Source organism: Convolutriloba macropyga, chromosome 5 (assembly GCF_964194025.1).
Source record: "Convolutriloba macropyga chromosome 5, txConMacr16.3, whole genome shotgun sequence".
Taxonomy (NCBI): Eukaryota; Metazoa; Xenacoelomorpha; order Acoela; family Convolutidae; genus Convolutriloba; species Convolutriloba macropyga.
The window spans coordinates 6477333-6497320 of NC_134472.1; the positions used below are offsets into that span (position 1 = coordinate 6477333).

The following is a 19988-nucleotide window of genomic DNA, read 5'->3' on the forward strand; positions in this document are numbered from 1 at the left end:
AACAACACCCTATCATGACAAATAGTAAATTAAAGAGATCACCACGATCAGCTGCAGACAAACGACACAAGACACGAACCAAAAGCTTGGATACCAGGAATGGCTTCTTTCTCAGTTTCTTTCCCATTTTAGCAAGCAGCAGGGTGGGGGAGGGGGAGGGGGCTGTAATGGGAAAGACCCCGATTAATGTTTGAGCGCTCAAGAAATCTCCAAATGACCAAAAATGGTGCAAATGGTACGCACCTACTTAGCTACGGGGGGGGGGGGGGGGGGGGGGTTGGGAGGGAATGGTCAGGAATGGTAGTGGTCAGACAACCTATAACCCCCCCCCCATCATGGTAATTATACCATAATGGGGGGGGGGGGCTATATTTTCATGGGGGGATATAATGGGAAAGACCCAGAAAACCTATAGAAAAGCATCATCAAACTTGCGAAGCAGTAGCAGCTCAAAAAAGAGATCTAACCGAGGAGTGAGTAAGGACGGAAGGAGCCACAACTCTACCAGTTCCGACACCAGTTTTACTTCGGACAAGTCATCGTCAGGATACTCTGCAGATTCACTGCAAGAAATGAGCTCCTCTGTCAATCTGTGCAGCAACTCAGATAAACATTTGATTTCATGCGAACACCACGAGAGATTTCAGGCCTCATTTCCTAGAAGTTACTGATACACATTAAACTGATCTTCATTTGGGTATTTCTCATTAGGTGTCCCGCTTTTTCACCCCTATTCATTTAACCCAGATTTATTCACCCCTGTATCATTTAACCCCTCTATCTTTTAACCCCTCTATCATTTCACCCCGATTTTAATCTTTCTATAAAATAAGGATTGTTAAATCAGCAATATAATCATTTGGCCATGCCTCGCAGGCCATGGCCATGCCTCAGCGGCCCGTGGGACTTGATATGAAACTATCACAACCGAACGTGGGATTAATTTATCCACTTAATTATGACAAAACATGCCTTTAATGTCGACTGATAATTGGCGGGATGAAATGATAGAGGGGTGAAATGATGGAGGGGTTAAATGATAGAGGGGTGAATAAATCGGGGTTAAATGATAGGGGGTTAAATGAATAGGGGTGAAAAGAAGTAGAACCTTCTCATTATAACCCCTCCTCGAAGCTGTAATTCCCTCCCGTGGTTATTTTGCGTCGGGTCTTGTCCCTTATAGCCCCCCCCCCCCCCAGCTTAGTGATCAGATAACCTATAGCCCCCATCATGGTAATGATACCATAATGAGGGGGCTATAATTTCATGGTGGTGTGTGTGTGTGGGGGGGGGGGGGGGTTAATGGGAAAGGTCCTGCCCGCACGTGCACGTGGTGCATAACGTGCGGGTGGGGATAACAAATGGAAAAGGTCCTCCCCTCTCACGAAATTATAGCCCCTCATTATGAAATGTTAATGGTACATTACCACTAAGCTACTAAGCTTGGGAGTGAGGGCGTTTAATGGAAAGGGTCCAAGTTCAAGCAAAAAACGTAAACAAGTAAAAGTAAGAAAAGTCAAGCAGTAAAAAGGTTGTTACTCAAATCAGTTTTCCTACACTATTAGAGAAAAAAATGGATTTCATATACTTAGTGCCAATTTAGTCGAAGAACACCTCAAGACAAATTGAACTAGACAAAAACAAAGCCTACATAAGGCTTAAAATATGATCGGCGTAAACCAATGGATTCATACATACACATGTATTTATGCGTGCTTAATGTCTTTTAAATATTAACTAACTGCAAATTGTGGATTGAAAACGCATCTTGGTAATACGGCATGTTTACGTGGTAAAAGCGAACAGGTTCGTGATACACTCTAGTACCATGAAGAGCTAATGAAGAGAATTTTTTTCTTTCATCGACTAATTTTTGCAGAGAATTTTTTTGAAACATGTAAATTACTCAGATCTAAAATGTTATATAAATTAATCAGCATTGTTATTAATATAATAATCTTCAAATTGTGGCTGTTCGTTTTCATAGGTAAAAATAGGATTTGAATGCTCCTATTTGTCTATTAACGGGTACTTTCTTGGGTTGATCGAGCAAAAACTCGGTTAAAACATTTTTAAAGCAAGTTTTACTGTTAAAAGTTCTTATTGAAGAGGGCAATTTGTTCCATTTTTGAACGCTTTTCAAGATTAAGGATTTGTTACTTCACTTCGTTTTCGTTTACTTTTTTATAATAATTTGATTTGTTCTCTTGTTCTGTCTAGCGTTATGGCGACTAGAAAACATTTTAAAATTTTCCCATTGTCTTATGTCTGTTTGTAGCTTCATTAGGCTAACTTTTGAGATAAACGATTCGGCTGACAGGATACGATCCATAATGAGAAGATCAATGGAGTGGTCAAATTTTTGACGAAAATAACAAACTTTTATTCCCCAGTTAATTTGCCTGTTTATTCCCCAGTTAATTTGCAGGTTTAAATTTTTGACTTGCTGAATTGAGAAACGCTTTGACCGGCTCTTCTTACGAAAATTGGATCTATTCTGTTTCCCCCCCCCCCAGTGTTTTTTATGCCCCCCTTACACATTATAAGTTGTTATATAGCATGGTACTATGTAAGAAAATAGCACGTGCGCCTGGGGTTCATAAAAATTAATGCTCACTAAACGGGGGGACGGGGGGGACAGAACAGATCCCAAAAATTAATCCTTGCCTAGATTTCTAGGTGTTTCACAGGACTTAGCCCATTTCTTTAGCACGGAAAATTACTTTTGCAATTTAGTTCCGTAGAAATCCAAGAGAATCTTTAGGCATTTAAAAAAACGAAAGTTCATTTTATACTCACGAGATTCCAGAAAACTCACCTGATACAATAAAAAGACAAAGGAAAGCCTAAGCCACAGAGTAGGAAAGAATTGTTACAAATCACAACAAACTAGGCGAATATTTTGATAGCAAGTGGTTTCTTAGAATTATTTGGAACAGATTGTGCATCTCTCATTGGGGAGAAGAGAACACTTAAGTTTTGAAAAGTTGGCTGGGTCATGAAAATAGGGATACGACAAAAGAGAAAAACTGAAGCCATTCTACAGATAAAACTTTCAATTATACTAAGACATACGTTGCTCCGTAGAGGCAGTCCTATACTCGCAATTTTGAACCCTAGTGTGGGTAATTCAAACAATTAAAAAAAGAGGGAAAGTACTGCTAAAAAAGTGAACAGAAATCATACATGAAAAAACACAGAGCAAAAAAATGAAACGAAAGAGCTGAGGTCAAGAAAAAAGATCTCCTGTATTCTTTGAAAACAATTCAGAAACAATCAAATTTCTATTTGGCTACACTGTATGGCTAGTCTCAAATTTTAGGCAACTAGATAGTAGCAATGATAGACAAAGCATCAACTTCGGCAGTTAAAATGAATTAACCAGGTTAGAATTCCAATTAAACTAAATAACAACAAAACATCTTAGAATAAAAACTCAAAAACGACTTGGATCATAAAGCTCATTTAAATGGCTTAACAAAATAAATTTTTAAAAAAATTAGCAGAAGTTTAATCAATTAAAAAAACGTAATTATGATTTCACGACTGTGATTTAGAGTTCTATAAACGCTAGAGAAGTGTCGAACGTTCAAACAATCATTTATAGGCGCTTTGTGGAAATGAATTCTGAGTGTGATTGAAACTGTCTCTGCAGAAAATTAATTTACGTAGAAACATCAATGTGCCAAGAAATCTCCAAATGACAAAAAATGGTGCAAATGGTACGCACCTACCCACGAGAGATTTCAGGCCTCATTTCCTAGAAGTTACTGATACACATTAAACTGATCTTCAATTGGGTATTTCCCATTAGGTGTCCCGCTTTTTCACCCCTATTCATTTAACCCCCTGTCATTTAACCCCGATTTATTCACCCCTGTATCATTTAACCCCTCTATCTTTTAACCCCTCTATCATTTCACCCCGATTTTAAAAAGTTGGCTGGGTCATGAAAATAGGGATACCACAAAAAAGAAAAACTGAAGCCATTCTACAGATAAAACTTTCAATTATACTAAGACATACGTTGCTCCGTAGAGGCAGTCCTATACTCGCAATTTTGAACCCCTAGTGTGGGTAAGTCAAACAATTAAAAAAAGAGGGAAAGTACTGCTAAAAAAGTGAACAGAAATCATACATGAAAAAACACAGAGCAAAAAAATGAAACGAAAGAGCTGAGGTCAAGAAAAAAGATCTCCTGTATTCTTTGAAAACAATTCAGAAACAATCAAATTTCTATTTGGCTACACTGTATGGCTAGTCTCAAATTTTAGGCAACTAGATAGTAGCAATGATAGACAAAGCATCAACTTCGGCAGTTAAAATGAATTAACCAGGTTAGAATTCCAATTAAACTAAATAACAACAAAACATCTTAGAATAAAAACTCAAAAACGACTTGGATCATAAAGCTCATTTAAATGGCTTAACAAAATAAATTTTTAAAAAAATTAGCAGAAGTTTAATCAATTAAAAAAACGTAATTATGATTTCACGACTGTGATTTAGAGTTCTATAAACGCTAGAGAAGTGTCGAACGTTCAAACAATCATTTATAGGCGCTTTGTGGAAATGAATTCTGAGTGTGATTGAAACTGTCTCTGCAGAAAATTAATTTACGTAGAAACATCAATGTGCCAAGAAATCTCCAAATGACAAAAAATGGTGCAAATGGTACGCACCTACCCACGAGAGATTTCAGGCCTCATTTCCTAGAAGTTACTGATACACATTAAACTGATCTTCAATTGGGTATTTCCCATTAGGTGTCCCGCTTTTTCACCCCTATTCATTTAACCCCCTGTCATTTAACCCCGATTTATTCACCCCTGTATCATTTAACCCCTCTATCTTTTAACCCCTCTATCATTTCACCCCGATTTTAAAAAGTTGGCTGGGTCATGAAAATAGGGATACCACAAAAAAGAAAAACTGAAGCCATTCTACAGATAAAACTTTCAATTATACTAAGACATACGTTGCTCCGTAGAGGCAGTCCTATACTCGCAATTTTGAACCCCTAGTGTGGGTAAGTCAAACAATTAAAAAAAGAGGGAAAGTACTGCTAAAAAAGTGAACAGAAATTATACATGAAAAAACACAGAGCAAAAAAAAATGAAACGAAACAGCTGAGGTCAAGAAAAAAGATCTCCTGTATTCTGTGAAAACAATTCAGAAACAATCAAATTTCTATTTGGCTACACTGTATGGCTAGTCTCAAATTTTAGGCAACTAGATAGTAGCAATGATAGACAAAGCATCAACTTCGGCAGTTAAAATGAATTAACCAGGTTAGAATTCCAATTAAACTAAATAACAACAAAACATCTTAGAATAAAAACTCAAAAACGACTTGGATCATAAAGCTCATTTAAATGGGTTAACAAAATAAATTTTTAAAAAAATTAGCAGAAGTTTAATCAATTAAAAAAACGTAATTATGATTTCACGACTGTGATTTAGAGTTCTATAAACGCTAGAGAAGTGTCGAACGTTCAAACAATCATTTATAGGCGCTTTGTGGAAATGAATTCTGAGTGTGATTGAAACTGTCTCTGCAGAAAATTAATTTACGTAGAAACATCAATGTGCCAAGAAATCTCCAAATGACAAAAAATGGTGCAAATGGTACGCACCTACCCACGAGAGATTTCAGGCCTCATTTCCTAGAAGTTACTGATACACATTAAACTGATCTTCAATTGGGTATTTCCCATTAGGTGTCCCGCTTTTTCACCCCTATTCATTTAACCCCCTGTCATTTAACCCCGATTTATTCACCCCTGTATCATTTAACCCCTCTATCTTTTAACCCCTCTATCATTTCACCCCGATTTTAATCTTTCTATAAAATAAGGATTGTTAAATCAGCAATATAATCATTTGGCCATGCCTCGCAGGCCATGGCCATGCCTCAGCGGCCCGTGGGACTTGATATGAAACTTTCACAACCGAACGTGGGATTAATTTATCCACTTAATTATGACAAAACATGCCTTTAATGTCGACTGATAATTGGCGGGATCAAATGATAGGGGGTGAAATGATAGAGGGGTGAAATGATAGAGGGGTTAAAAGATAGAGGGGTGAAGAAATCGGGGTTAAATGATAGGGGGTTAAATGAATACGGGTGAAAAGAAGTAGAACCTTCTCATTATAACCCCTCCTCGAAGCTGTAATTCCCTCCCGTGAGTTTTTTGCGTCGGGTCTTGTCCCTTATAGCCCCCCAGCTTAGTGATCATATAACCTATAGCCCCCATCATGGTAATGATACCATAATGAGAGGGCTATATTTTAATGGTGGTGTGTGTGTGTGTGTGTGTGGGGGGGGGGGTTAATGGGAAAGGTCCTACCCACACGTGCACGTGGTGCATAATGTGCGGATGGGATAACAATTGGAAAAGGTCCTCCCCTCTCACGAAATTATAGCCCCTCATTATGGCATGTTAATGGTACATTACCACTAAGCTACTAAGCTTGGGAGTGAGGGCGTTTAATGGAAAGGGTACAAGTTCAAGCAAAAAACGTAAACAAGTAAAAGTAAGAAAAGTCAAGCAGGAAAAAGGTTACACAAATCAGTTTTCCTACTATTAGAGAACAAAATGGATTTCATATACTTAGTGCCAATTTAGTCGAAGAACACCTCAAGACAAATTGAACTAGACAAAAACAAAGCCTACATAAGGCTTAAAATATGATCGGCGTAAACCAATGGATTCATACATACACATGTATTTATGCGTGCTTAATGTCTTTTAAATATTAACTAACTGCAAATTGTGGATTGAAAACGCATCTTGGTAATACGGCATGTTTACGTGGTAAAAGCGAACAGGTTCGTGATACACTCTAGTATCATGAAGAGCTAATGAAGAGAATTTTTTTCTTTCATCGATTTATTTTTGCAGAGAATTTTTTTGAAACATGTAAATTACTCAGATCTAAAATGTTATATAAATTAATCAGCATTGTGTTTAATATAATAATCTTCAAATTGTGGCTGTTCGTTTTCATAGGTAAAAATAGGATTTGAATGCTTCTATTTGTCTATTAACGGGTACTTTCTTGGATTGATCGAGCAAAAACTCGGTTAAAACATTTTTAAAGCAAGTTTTACTGTTAAAAGTTCTTATTGAAGAGGGCAATTTGTTCCATTTTTGTACGCTTTTCAAGATTAAGGATTTGTTACTTCACTTCGTTTTCGTTTACTTTTTTATAATAGTTTGATTTGTTCTCTTGTTCTGTCTAGCGTTATGGCGACTAGAAAACATTTTAAAATTTTCCCATTGTCTTATGTCTGTTTGTAGCTTCATTAGGCTAACTTTTGAGATAAACAATTCGGCTGACAGGATACGATCCTTAATGAGAAGATCAATGGAGTGGTCAAATTTTTGACGAAAATAACAAACTTTTATTCCCCAGTTAATTTGCCTGTTTATTCCCCAGTTAATTTGCTTGTTTAAATTTTTGACTTGCTGAATTGAGAAACGCTTTGACCGGCTCTTCTTACGAAAATTGGATCTATTCTGTTTCCCCCCCCCCCCAGTGTTTTTTATGCCCCCCTTACACATTATAAGTTGTTATATAGCATGGTACTATGTAAGAAAATAGCACGTGCGCCTGGGGTTCATAAAAATTAATGCTCACTAAACGGGGGGACGGGGGGGACAGAACAGATCCCAAAAATTAATCCTTGCCTAGATTTCTAGGTGTTTCACAGGACTTAGCCCATTTCTTTAGCACGGAAAATTACTTTTGCAATTTAGTTCCGTAGAAATCCAAGACAATCTTTAGGCATTTAAAAAAAACGAAAGTTCATTTTTTACTCACGAGATTCCAGAAAACTCACCCGATACAATAAAAAGACAAAGGAAAGCCTAAACCACAGTGTAGGAAAGAATTGTTACAAATCACAACAAACTAGGCGTATATTTTGATAGCAAGTGGTTTCTTAGAATTATTTGGAACAGATTGTTCATCTCTCATTGGGGAGAAGAGAACACTTAAGTTTTAAAAAGTTAGCTGGGTCATGAAAATAGGGATACCAGAAAAAAGAAAAACTGAAGCCATTCTACAGATAAAACTTTCAATTATACTAAGACATACGTTGCTCCGTAGAGGCAGTCCTATACTCGCAATTTTGAACCCCTAGTGTGGGTAAGTCAAACAATTAAAAAAAAGAGGGAAAGTACTGCTAAAAAAGTGAACAGAAATTATACATGAAAAAACACAGAGCAAAAAAAATGAAACGAAACAGCTGAGGTCAAGAAAAAAGATCTCCTGTATTCTTTGAAAACAATTCAGAAACAATCAAATTTCTATTTGGCTACACTGTATGGCTAGTCTCAAATTTTAGGCAACTAGATAGTAGCAATGATAGACAAAGCATCAACTTCGGCAGTTAAAATGAATTAACCAGGTTAGAATTCCAATTAAACTAAATAACAACAAAACATCTTAGAATAAAAACTCAAAAACGACTTGGATCATAAAGCTCATTTAAATGGCTTAACAAAATAAATTTTTAAAAAAATTAGCAGAAGTTTAATCAATTAAAAAAACGTAATTATGATTTCACGATTGTGATTTAGAGTTCTATAAAGGCTAGAGAAGTGTCGAACGTTCAAACAATCATTTATAGGCGCTTTCTGGAAATGAATTCTGAGTGTGATTGAAACTATCTCTGCAGAACATTAATTTACGTAGAAACATCAATGTGCCATGCAGTGTGTCGCATAGTGCCGGCAACAATCATTGCAATAATTATCATACCGTTGAAATGACTGATGCATACATTTCTAAGGTAAAACTTTTTATGACACTAGGCCCTTAGAAATTGCTGGTATTCAGCCAGACGTCCCAGACGGAACTGACCTCTGATCAGACTCACTGGAGCGCACACCTGTACCTTTTGCGTTCGAAACTGTAAATTTTTCGTGTCTCCCACTATCGCAAATTTTTTTCGAGTCTTTCCCATTATAGCCACCCATGAAATTATAGACCCCCATTGTGGTATAATTACCATGATTGGGGGGCTATAGATTATCTGAACACTAAGCTTGGGGGGGTATAATGGTAAAGACCCATTTCTTCAATCAACATTTTTTGTAATTGTTTGATTTACAAAAATTGGTTCTGACTGGAGGCAGAAACACATTTTCATTCTAATAAGAGGAGAGTATGATAGAGTCTGATAGTCTTGATCAAAATCAACAGTTTTGGCCCATGGTAATTGGTGGTCCTTTAGCAAATAGCGACGTTTTTTTTTCCATCAAAACAGTGTATATTCTGCTATTGCACCAGAAATACAAACCAACGGCTTACTAACAATTGATTGTTTTCAAAATTTAGACTTTCGTTTCCTATCTATTAGATTTTGATTTTCGTCTGTTGAACTCTTCGCTGAAAGCATCAATTAATGTGAAATGAATATATCTAATTAGCAATACTGAGGGGTTTGCTTAACGTTTTTCTCTCAGATTGTTTTGCACGCATTTGTGTCTCATCAGAGACAATTTCAAGCGCACTCGAGTCTAATCAGATTTTATTTTGAGCGAAATTGAGACTGACAACAGGTGATTTTGAGCGTATTTTGGTCTGACCATAAAGCTTAGTTGGTTTTGATAATAAGTCATTTCGAGTGCACCTCAAACGCAGAAAAGATTGTGGAATGAACCTGAATCGTCCCGTCCCATCGGAGGTAGTTTTGAGAGCACTTTGAGCGCAGAAAAAACTAAGAGCACAGTTGAATCTATTCAGAGGTTATTTTGTTCTCTGACGGTCTGATTAGAGAGAGGTCATTTAGATCTGGAATGGTCTGATCTGAGGTGATTTCTGTCTGGGACCTCATCCTGGATCGTTTTACTCGCGATAATCTGACCTCCAACTGTAGCAGTTCTGTTAAACAATCCAAAACCAATTTTGTTTAACTCAGAAAACACTGAAATACAGAAATAGCAATAAGTTTTTATGTTTATAGAAAGTATTCACGCCTCTTAAAGTTCAAAGCTAAAGATGTATTATATAATGGAGATTTTGCAATACGAGCTCATTTTTTTATTTTTTTTTTCTGGCAGCTCAATCAGGTCAAAAAGTGTAAAAGCTAACTTTCAATTGAATTTTCAACTCCTTTCCGTCGACAAACGAATCTTATCTTTCACTGTTGGAAACGAGCTGAAAATTCAGTTGAAAGCTTATCGGATTATCTTTCATACGACGGGAAACATCAAACCAATTTTCCTCATTGAGGACAAACATCCGTCTAAACGGCGACTAATGCGGGCGAATTGCCATAATCAAAAAAATTTCTCTAGGTTTCTCTAAGTTTTCTTATCAAGGAGTGGGGGGGGGGGGCAGATAAGGAAAAGAAGCTACAAGGGAGCACACTAAATTAATGGAGAAATGAGGTGCCTAGCTCTGGCTTTCAGAAACAGTTTCACTCTGAAGCTCTCTGCTGCAAATGCAGACCCAGAATTGAGATGGAGAAAATGAACCGAAATCAGCAAGCGGCATTAATGCAGCAGAAAGTGATGAGTGCTGCAGGAGTGAACTTCAACCCTGGATCTAATAATAGCAACCCATTTGGGTCCGAGGGTGGTGACGGAAGTGTCCGGACCTCACATCTGGGTACTCCCGCCCAGACTATTGTGAACGGAGTTCTAAAAGCGCTGGATGAGAAATCAGGCAACTGGACACATTTTTCGTAGTTTTGAAAAGAAGGTTAAGTTATCAAAAGGGTTGACTCAAATGGCCGCTGTGGAAAATGTGTCCGCCGAAAATGGCCTGAGTCGACCCTGGACTGACAACCGGTAATTGTCGGCGTCAATCGTGGGATGAAAATTTTTAAATTTTGGGTTTGTAGCACGTGTTTTGCAAGAGCATTTGTTACTAAAGCAATTAATCGATTAAATGCTAGTATCAAACCAAAGTTTCAATTGATGGGATTGGTTTTAACAATTCATATTCATTTATTTTGCAATTAGTGCTTTATCTGTACCTTCCAGTTTATATATACATATATATATCACGTTTAAATTACTGTACCAGTAAAAAAACGCCAATTGTTTGGCTAAAACAAAAAGTTATCAAAAACGGTTGTGGACCTCATTTGATTATTAAAAGTATGCTTGAAATATTCTTCAGAAAACTATCTTGGAATGCTTGAAAAATCTAGCAAAAACCAAGTTTTTCAAAATAGAAGTCGAACGGGCAAAATGTTACTCTGGCTGGGCTGGCATCAGTTGGCCAATAAATCTTAGGGTCCGCTTAAAAGAACGATTGCTTATTACATTTTCTGTATTCCATGTGTGAGATGCAAGTTATAGCCACCAGTTTTTGACCAAAGGAGGATTGTTTCAAGTATTTCCAAGTTTGAGTTGAGCTGTTTCAAATAACAGAGCTTCCAAAAGTAGAAACTTTATCTAAGTATTAAGCAATTGTACCCAATGTTTTACCCTATTGCTAAAATTATTAGAAAGAGAATTTATCAGCATGATAATTGTTTCGACCCACTTGTGGGGGGAGGAACTATATACTTAATTGGGTTTTTTTTGTTCAGACAATTTTGGCCGATCGATATAATCATCAAAGAGTTTAGACTGGTATCATTAGAAAGCTCGTCTAGCGCAGAAAATAAATTTTCGATTTTTACAGGGAGCTATCGAGGTGTAAACTTTTGAAAACAGTAGGAGTGAATTCCGTTGTTTTTATTCACATTTTCCGTAATTTTTGAAAAAATTTTATAAAATTTGCTGAAACTTGTTAATATTGTTAAAAACAATGTTATTGGTTTTACGGTTAAGGATAGAGAAGGCTTGTCAGTTTGTTTTGTCTGACGTTTTTTGGTTAATAATTGTGCTAAATTTTTCGAATTTGATACTTTTTTTAAATCAAAAAAGGCTCCAAATAAGCTTTTGTTTCCCGACTTCGTTTAAATTTACGGGAAGTAGAGACCAAAAATCTGCTGCCACAATCTTTTAAAACTCCAAAAACGATAGCTGTACATTTGCTTCCCATAGGGGTTTTCTGAAAAATTAAACGTTTGCCGGTTTTTTGGAAAGTAAGCCGAAAAATTACACAAAATTTATCATTTATATGTGATTTATTGAAATATTTCATTTGCTAATTGATCTATTTTGCAAACATATGGAAAAATAATTGTTTTTGTACGCTGAGAAAATTCTTGGCTAGATTTGAACTTACAATCAATAATTATTCGAATTAAATAAGGGCGCGCTCTTTTTCCAATTTTTTCTCTAAGTTTTGTTTTTGTGTTGATTACTGACAGGAATTTTGTTAAATAACGACCCAATCAATGAAAGATCCCATTCACAACAAAAAAAAGCATATGAAAAATTGTTTGTCTTCAGAGAAAAACTCATAGTTCTTATGGCTTTGACAATGTATTTTCGTAAGCTTTAAATGAATTTTTTTGTTTTGAAATTATTTGTCTTCCCTGTTGCAGCCTCATGACTATGTTTTATTAATTAAAGGTTCAATTGAGTTCCTTAAGAGCTGCAGCTGAGCCTATACAAAACCTTCAGTTGATATCTAATACCTCATGAATTTAAAATTATTTTTCTAAGAGAAAGTTAATGAAGTTTTCGAATTTATCGTTTTCGAATATTATTTCCGTTCACATGTAACTTAGTCTCAGTTTATACAAGGCAAAATTTATTCCAAGTGATCGAAAAACTACTTTTTATAGTATTTTTCCCATGATAATTTTCTTGACTTTTTTACTACGAAATTTCATAAAAGTTTTCTGAGTTTTTTCATTTTTTCCTGTATTTCATACAGTTATTTATTCCATTTCCAAGTAATCAGTTTAAGTAGGGCTCCAATTGGAATTCGAAGAATGCGCATGAAAAAATATTTTCAATAACTTCCAAGAATAGCTGATAGTTTCAACGACTGCAAAGCCGTTCTCTCAAAAAAGTTTTTAGATTTTTGTCTTTGTCTGTAATTGTGATTCTTTTCGTTTTCGTGAGGCATATTCCTGTCAAAACCCTAATTGCTTCTATAGATCTATTTTTAAACGAATCTTTTTACTGATCTCGGATTAGAGCTAAAAAGTTTTAATAACTTTTAATTATTATTTAAAAATCAAATATAATAAAAATTTTCAATTCATAAGGAAAAAAATTAAAAATAAATTTTCAATTTATTTTTTTATCAATTATTCATAAAATAATTTTGTACTTCCTATTTTTTGCGTATTCTTCTGTATTGGTGGGTTGTTACTTTTTCTTTTCAACTTATTGCATTAAAGACAGTTCCAATTAGCATTGAAGGAGTGCGCAAAAGAACCTGCTTAACGACTTCAGTGAATAGCCTATTGTTTTAACGGCTGCGCATCCATGCTTTCCCAAAAAATTGAGGATTTCCTTGCCTCTAAATGTCATTTTTTTGCTGCAATTCTGCATATATATGGCAATCATAGGCCTTGATTGCTTCCACGATTATGTAATGAAATCTAATAATGAAACTATTTCCCGATTTCAGTTTATAGCTGACGGTTTTAAAGGCTTTCAGTTAAATTTTTAGAGAAAACATTTTTGTTTTTCCCGTTTTTTGTTCTCTTTGTCGTTAACAAGTAACTAATTCTTAGTATTGACCGAGCTCGTCAAATTTCTGTTGCTCTAAACTTTTTTTTGCAGTTGGTTATTTTTTGAAACATGACTATAGAGCTTAGACATGTAGAGTTATGAGAGTTTTTGATTCATGTCAACATTTGTGGTTCTGTTTGTTGTCTTTTCCACAAAGACCTATTCCCCAGAAAAACCAAATAATATGAAAAGGGACCAAAACAAAGTATTTAATTGCTTTCGTCACTTTAAAGTATTTAATGTTTTTTAATGTACCATAGATATAATGGCGTCAACACTGTGGCTTCGAAAAATTGTTTGTGGTATTTTCAATTAAGTCCAATTTTGCTGTTTTTGCCAGATTTGATGTTAGTTGTCCTATGATTTGGTCTCAATAATAACAAGCACAATTGGATTCTCGAGCAAATGCAAATTGATTTGTTTTTCTTTTAATTTGAAAGCTGATGGTTTGTTTGAACTTTTGAAAATACTTGTTAAAAAAATTCAGTGGATTTTTTACCTTTGTCAATTTTATTGCTTCTTTCAATTTTATAGCTTGGTCTCTTTTACTATAGGTCACATCGTCTTTCCAGGAAACCAAGATCCAATATCTATAATAGTTTTATTTTAAACTAATGGTTTCTTGTCTTTAGTACTACGCACGTTTATAAAAAAGTGTTATTTTTGGATATTTGCTCAATCAGAGTTGTTTTTTGTTTCTTTTCAACGTTTTCACGTTATTGGGCTGCCCCAATTGGTGTTGAAAAAGTAAAAAAAAATTAATGGTTTTTGATAAATGAATAACCTGTGTTTTCAGCGGTTGCTGCGCCGCGTTCCTGTTAAATTCATTTTTTTTTTCGTTTCGTTTTTGCAAATTGGTTTGCAATCGTCCGACGTATTACGGATAACAAGTCTCAGTTGCTTCCTATGACGTAAAAATTAGCCTTCCTTATGAGCCAAGTTGATACGAAGTGGTTTCAATCAATTTGAAGTCTCGGCGCAATTATTGAGAGGTCATATATATTATCCAATGAACATCTAATGAAGCACAGGTTGATCTGTTTAGACAGGGTTTTTATCGGATTCTTTTTTATTTTTTTCTCTTTTTCAAATATAGTAATCGAGTTTTGGTCGTAATTATTGTTTGCTATCATTTGTTTTCGTGTATGTCTTTTCCAGTACTCTCATTGATAGCAAATCTCATCGGATATCTAATCCAGAATTTTTTTTCACTTAATTGTTTGTTGAAAGATATGTGAATTATTGAACCTTTTCTTTCTCTTCATCATTTGGTATACTATTAAATCAAAACGTTGGGCGGGGGTCGGAACATCATGTGCGAACGCACATTAACGAGCCTCCTTGTTCATGTTACAATTATATTTATGGTTGCCATCGGCATTTCTCAGAAGTCGGTGGGATTTGATGAGAATAGTTTCAGGTAAAACGGAAAAAAAACGCCCAATTTTCCTATTAGAATCAGATGTTTTTGTTCTGATCAACGAAGAAGGGGGAAGGAATTATATGTTCAATTTTGCTTTTTTTTGTTTGGTCAACTTTGGCCGACCAGTATAATTATCACAGCAGGGTTGTAAGTGGTGTCATTGGAAAGTCCCTGGCGCATAGAAGATATCAATCGGAATGTTTTCTCAATTCAGTTCTTTCGAGCTTTTATTGTTGTTTTAAAACTTTTTACGCTAATTTTCGCAGTCTTCAATTGTTGCTAGTTTTTCTGGTACTTTAAAAATCATTTAGGTCTGATGGCGACATATTATAGCCGAATTTTGAAATAAATTGTAGCCAAAAAAGCCAAGCATAGCATTTTTTTTGTTTCGCAAGCAATGCTCAGGGAAACTCTTAACATTGTAATGTTTGAGTAAATTGACGGAATTGAAGTTTATTGCTTGTGACACTTTTGTTGCCAGAGCTCATTTGTTGCAGCATTTAACAACGCTTCTTACAATTTTATCCGATTTTGTTGTTTTTCTATTTTTCCCATTTTGATACCATAGTCATACATATAGCTGTGAATGCCCCTTTTTTTTGAGAAAGATGTTTGAGATTTTATTGATCAATGTTCCTTTCTCCATTTTTCTATATAAATAATTGAGGAGCAAAAAAATAAAAAAAAAGAGGAGCACAACCTCTGCAAATTTTTTTCTGGTCAATTCACTTATAATCAGCGGACTGTGTTCTTCAAAAAACCTATTTCATTTCAAGAAAAAGACTGGCAAATTGGTAGAATAATAATGAAATGATAAATAGCGAGAAAACCCACAAAATGGGAATAGCAGAAATCAAAAAGAAAACAATTTTTTTAATCAGTTTTCAATATATATCGAGGTTAGCGTTCCCACCGATTGCTCTCCAGTTACATTGGAATTTTTTTAATACCAACTTTGTCCAATCACTTGCCAGATATCTTTGCAAAGGAAAACGCACTAAAGAACAATTGAAGTGAAGTGAGAAAAGATTATTCTATTGTGCCGCAGTATGACTGTCTTCCGTTTTTCAGAAATTTTTGATACGAATCCTTTAAAAGCATAATGCAAATTCTTTATTTGTAAATGCGGGGGTGCAGTTTTTGATTAAACGGACTGTTGGCATTTGTTTCCATATAAGGTTGATGAATTTTGCCCTATTTCATTTTTTTTCACTTGCACTTTTACCACATCTCATTAATGGATGGTCTCATCTGTTCTTAAATGATGCACGATTGATGATGCGTGATTTTTGCCCCTTTTTATCGTCTTTTTTGTTGTTCGGTTAATTCTTTAATGACAAATAATAGACTGCAATTGTTTAACTCAGTTCATATCTAAAGGTTTGAACAAGATTGATTAAATTTGAAACAGTTCCATTTTCTAGCTAAAAGTTTAATAGACTTTGGCTTCATTCGTCTTCGAGAAAATTGTGTTTTTTTTACATCTGTTCACAATTTTCCCATTTTTTTTATCTCAATTAGAAAAATTAGGGAGTAAGTTTGAGGCACATAGAAAGGAACAGTTGGCTTCGCGCCTTTCTATTGGTTCAAACCACCCCTTTTTAAATACTGTGCAAACTAATATTAGTGCAAAAAAGACTCATGCGATTGTTCAAACAATTAAACGAAGGCAAATGTTTACGGGAAAAAATCTTCCCATCAAAATTTTCAAGTCGTTTTTTTACCTTCACAATAAAGTTTAACACAACAGTTTATTTCAACTAGTTGCCTCTTAAGTGTAGACCTATTCAATATGAGAGGTAGTCACTCAGCTGCAAACAACTCTAACGACAACAGCCGGTTTTCAAAGACAACATCCAAAAAACAAAGAAATCTCTCTCAACTCCTTAAGTCAAAGAGATGCGATTACAACTGTTCAAACTGCCAGAACCAGAAGCATGAATTGTACCCCGGTGCTAAACCCCCACCCCAAATCAACTTGATCACGCCCCCATCCTCGTTTCCAAACACGGCGGGTTTTCCGTCAGCTTTTGGAGACCAACACGTGAACAGTGCGCCTTCCATCATGGCTAACAGCGGTGGTCTTGGAGGCGGACAATTTTGGGGGGATGGTTTTGGCAACCAGGGTGGAGCTGGAATGTCGGGTGGTTTCGGCAATTCTTATTATCCGCAATCAGTTGGGAATGAAGGATTTTCTACAGGATCATACACAAGTCCAGGTCCTCTGTTAAATTATGATTGAATATGGAGTTTAATAAAATTTGGGATTACAATAAGCAACCTTCACATTTTTGAGCATAAGTCCTTTTCACAGTAGGTCTTTCAGTAAACAAATAACAAATATATATTTACTTGTATATATGAGTGAGATAAGTTTTATTAACAGGCAAGTCAAGGGCTCAATTGCCATACTTTTTTGAAATACGAGATCAGACTGTGATAATTTTTATTTTTTAAATTCTGAAAATTAAATTTTATTTTAAAAAATTATGGATAACTGAGTTGTCATCTTTTCTTTGCTCACCTCGCCGATACCATTTATGACACTACCTTGTATTTTTTTCCATAATAGGGTGCGTAAACGTTTTAACGTTATGAACCCGCAGACTTTTGTTTAACTGTTTTCAGTTAAGTCTTTCCTCATATTTTTTACTCATTAAAAACTGCTCCGATCAATTTAGGCTTCTCTCAATCTCATCGGTTCCCCTTCCACCAGCCGCCCAACAATACCGGCGATCCCAGATATCCAAGTCCGTTCATGCCGCCTGGAGCCAATCCACCCTCCGCCCAATTCCACCAGTCGTCACCAGCCAGCCACTTCTCCCAGTTCAAACAGTCTCAACTCCAGTCGCAAATGGCAGCAAGACCGAGGGCGTCAAACCTCTCTCCTCAGACAATGAGCGCGACAGGAGGAACCCTTTCCTCCCTTGTAAATCCTAAAAATCTCAACAGAGGAATTTGACCCCCTCCCACTCCACCCAATTTTTTGTTTTCATCAGATGGGCGAAGAAACTAATGCAAGCATTGATTATTGATGTTATCATCTAATAAGAGATGGAACTAGTCATATGTCCCTGAGATTTATACCTTTACATTCATAGAAATATAGATGAATATATTTTATGGGGGTGGGAAAATTTAGCAGACGTTCAAGGCGGTGATTTTTGCTATACACTCACATGCATTCAAATAATTGCAATAGTGGAAATTTCTTTATTGTGGAAACTCAAAAGGGGCACCAAATGTTCAAAGTGTATTTAGGAAAAAAAGTAAGTGAGAAGTCAGGTGGACCCCGGTCGAGGCCCAATGGTTAGCTTGTAAGAACTTGCAAATTTCAAACCCCCATAGACCTGATAGTCTTTGTTTGATGCTTCCTTATTTTGTCCAACTATAATATAACTCTGGCAAATTTCTAATATCAAATCAGTCATAAATGCCTTTTTTCAATGTGTTTTTCAGTTTGGACTGAAACTTACAAGTTAACCATTCGGTCTCGACCCGGGAATGCAATAAATTTTTTGTATCACTTTTTTTTTAAAAATTCGCCCCCCCCCCAATATGATCTTAAAAGAGAAATGAATACGAAAAAACGAGCGATAAAATGTAATAAAAAATTGAAAACATGCTTAACGATATTCAATTATGCCAATTTTAAGATTTTATAGTGATCAGAAAATCAAGAAACTAAAAAAAAATTGAGTTGCGTTTCACAACTTAACTTTTTGGGACCTGTTCTGCCCCCCCCCCCTCCAGCTTAGTGGACATATAACTTTTACACCCCCAGGTGGACGTACTATATTTTAGTAACGTGGTTTATAACACCACATTGTAACGGGGGGGGGGGGCATAAAACATTGTGTGGGTGCAGAACAGATCCAAATTTTCATATTTTTGCGTAAGAAAAACTTATAATGCGCTCACATCTTTTGGGTAATAAAACTAATGATTAAAATGCTCACTTTTTTAACTCGATGAAAAACTCTGCAGTAAACGGCTGTCCATTCCCTTTACATGAGAAAAAAAGGCAAAATTTACTTTATTTTTTGAGAAGGGAATTGGTTCGCAACCAGGAGCCCCACGACCCCACATTCGGGGTGCAGTCAGTCAGACAATGATCAGAAACCCTTTCGTCAATTTCAAAAATCGTTTCTGAGGACAAACACTTGAAGAACCACTTACAGCTGTTTATAGTTTATATTAGACACATATTGTATTTGACGTATCATAATGAACTAAAACAATTATAAAAGAATGGTACCAACATAATTTTGGAACTTATATTTCTCAGAGAGAAAAAGATTGGTCTTAAGTGTCCTAGGCAGGCTGGGTTTGAGTTCTGTGTAGACTTAACAGATCAAGGATGTCGGAATTCAGAATAATCTACACAAAAACTAAGAGGAGGCTCGGTAATGTGCGTTCGCACATGAAGTTCCGACCCGCTCAAACGTCTTTTTGACTTAATTATCCATCAAATGCGGAAGAGATAGAAAACTTTCAAAAAGTCACTTATTGTTCAAAAATAGTCGATTTATCCATTTAAAAATTCGCTTTAGCCCTAACCACTATACAAATGAAACGAAAACTCTTTAGAGGGCCGATGATAACTGCCATTAAGGAGCGTAAGAGACAAGATAAATAACAAAATCAAATAGAAGCAACAATCATTACTGACGACCAAACCTCAACGTCTATCCATTTGTTGAAAAAACTAAATGAAGAAGTCAAAATGGCATCAGATAAAAAATAAGGTAAAGCAAATGACTTCTATTTCACAGGAAACGATATGAGACCTGTCTTTATTCAGAATAATTAACAAGTAGAGAAAAAATAAAAAGGAACAAAGATAAAAAAAACGCTGAAAAACTAAGTCATGAAAGCAATTAGCTATCAACTCAAATCATTTAAAGTCTTCGTTTGTAACTTTAAAGAAAACTGCTGAGACCTGTCAATATCCGGAA

The 19988-nt window shown here is 35.7% G+C and overlaps 3 protein-coding genes across 3 annotated transcripts in view; 1 reads left to right on the forward strand and 2 right to left on the reverse strand.

Moving 5' to 3' along the window:
• Nucleotides 1-19988, reverse strand: part of LOC142339090 (transmembrane protein 17B-like) — a 330316-nt gene that overhangs the window by 175502 nt on the left and 134826 nt on the right. The window lies entirely within an intron of this gene.
• Nucleotides 1-19988, reverse strand: part of LOC142339091 (ADP-ribosylation factor-like protein 8B) — a 281448-nt gene that overhangs the window by 152192 nt on the left and 109268 nt on the right. The gene's annotated exons all lie outside the window — the stretch shown is intronic.
• LOC142339696 (uncharacterized) lies at nucleotides 390-19290 on the forward strand. Its single transcript, XM_075389917.1, has 5 exons — nucleotides 390-647; nucleotides 10428-10683; nucleotides 16812-17249; nucleotides 17712-17940; nucleotides 19099-19290. The coding sequence occupies exons 1-5, from the start codon at nucleotides 390-392 to the stop codon at nucleotides 19181-19183; spliced, it is 1266 nt and encodes a 421-aa protein (XP_075246032.1). The 3' UTR covers nucleotides 19184-19290.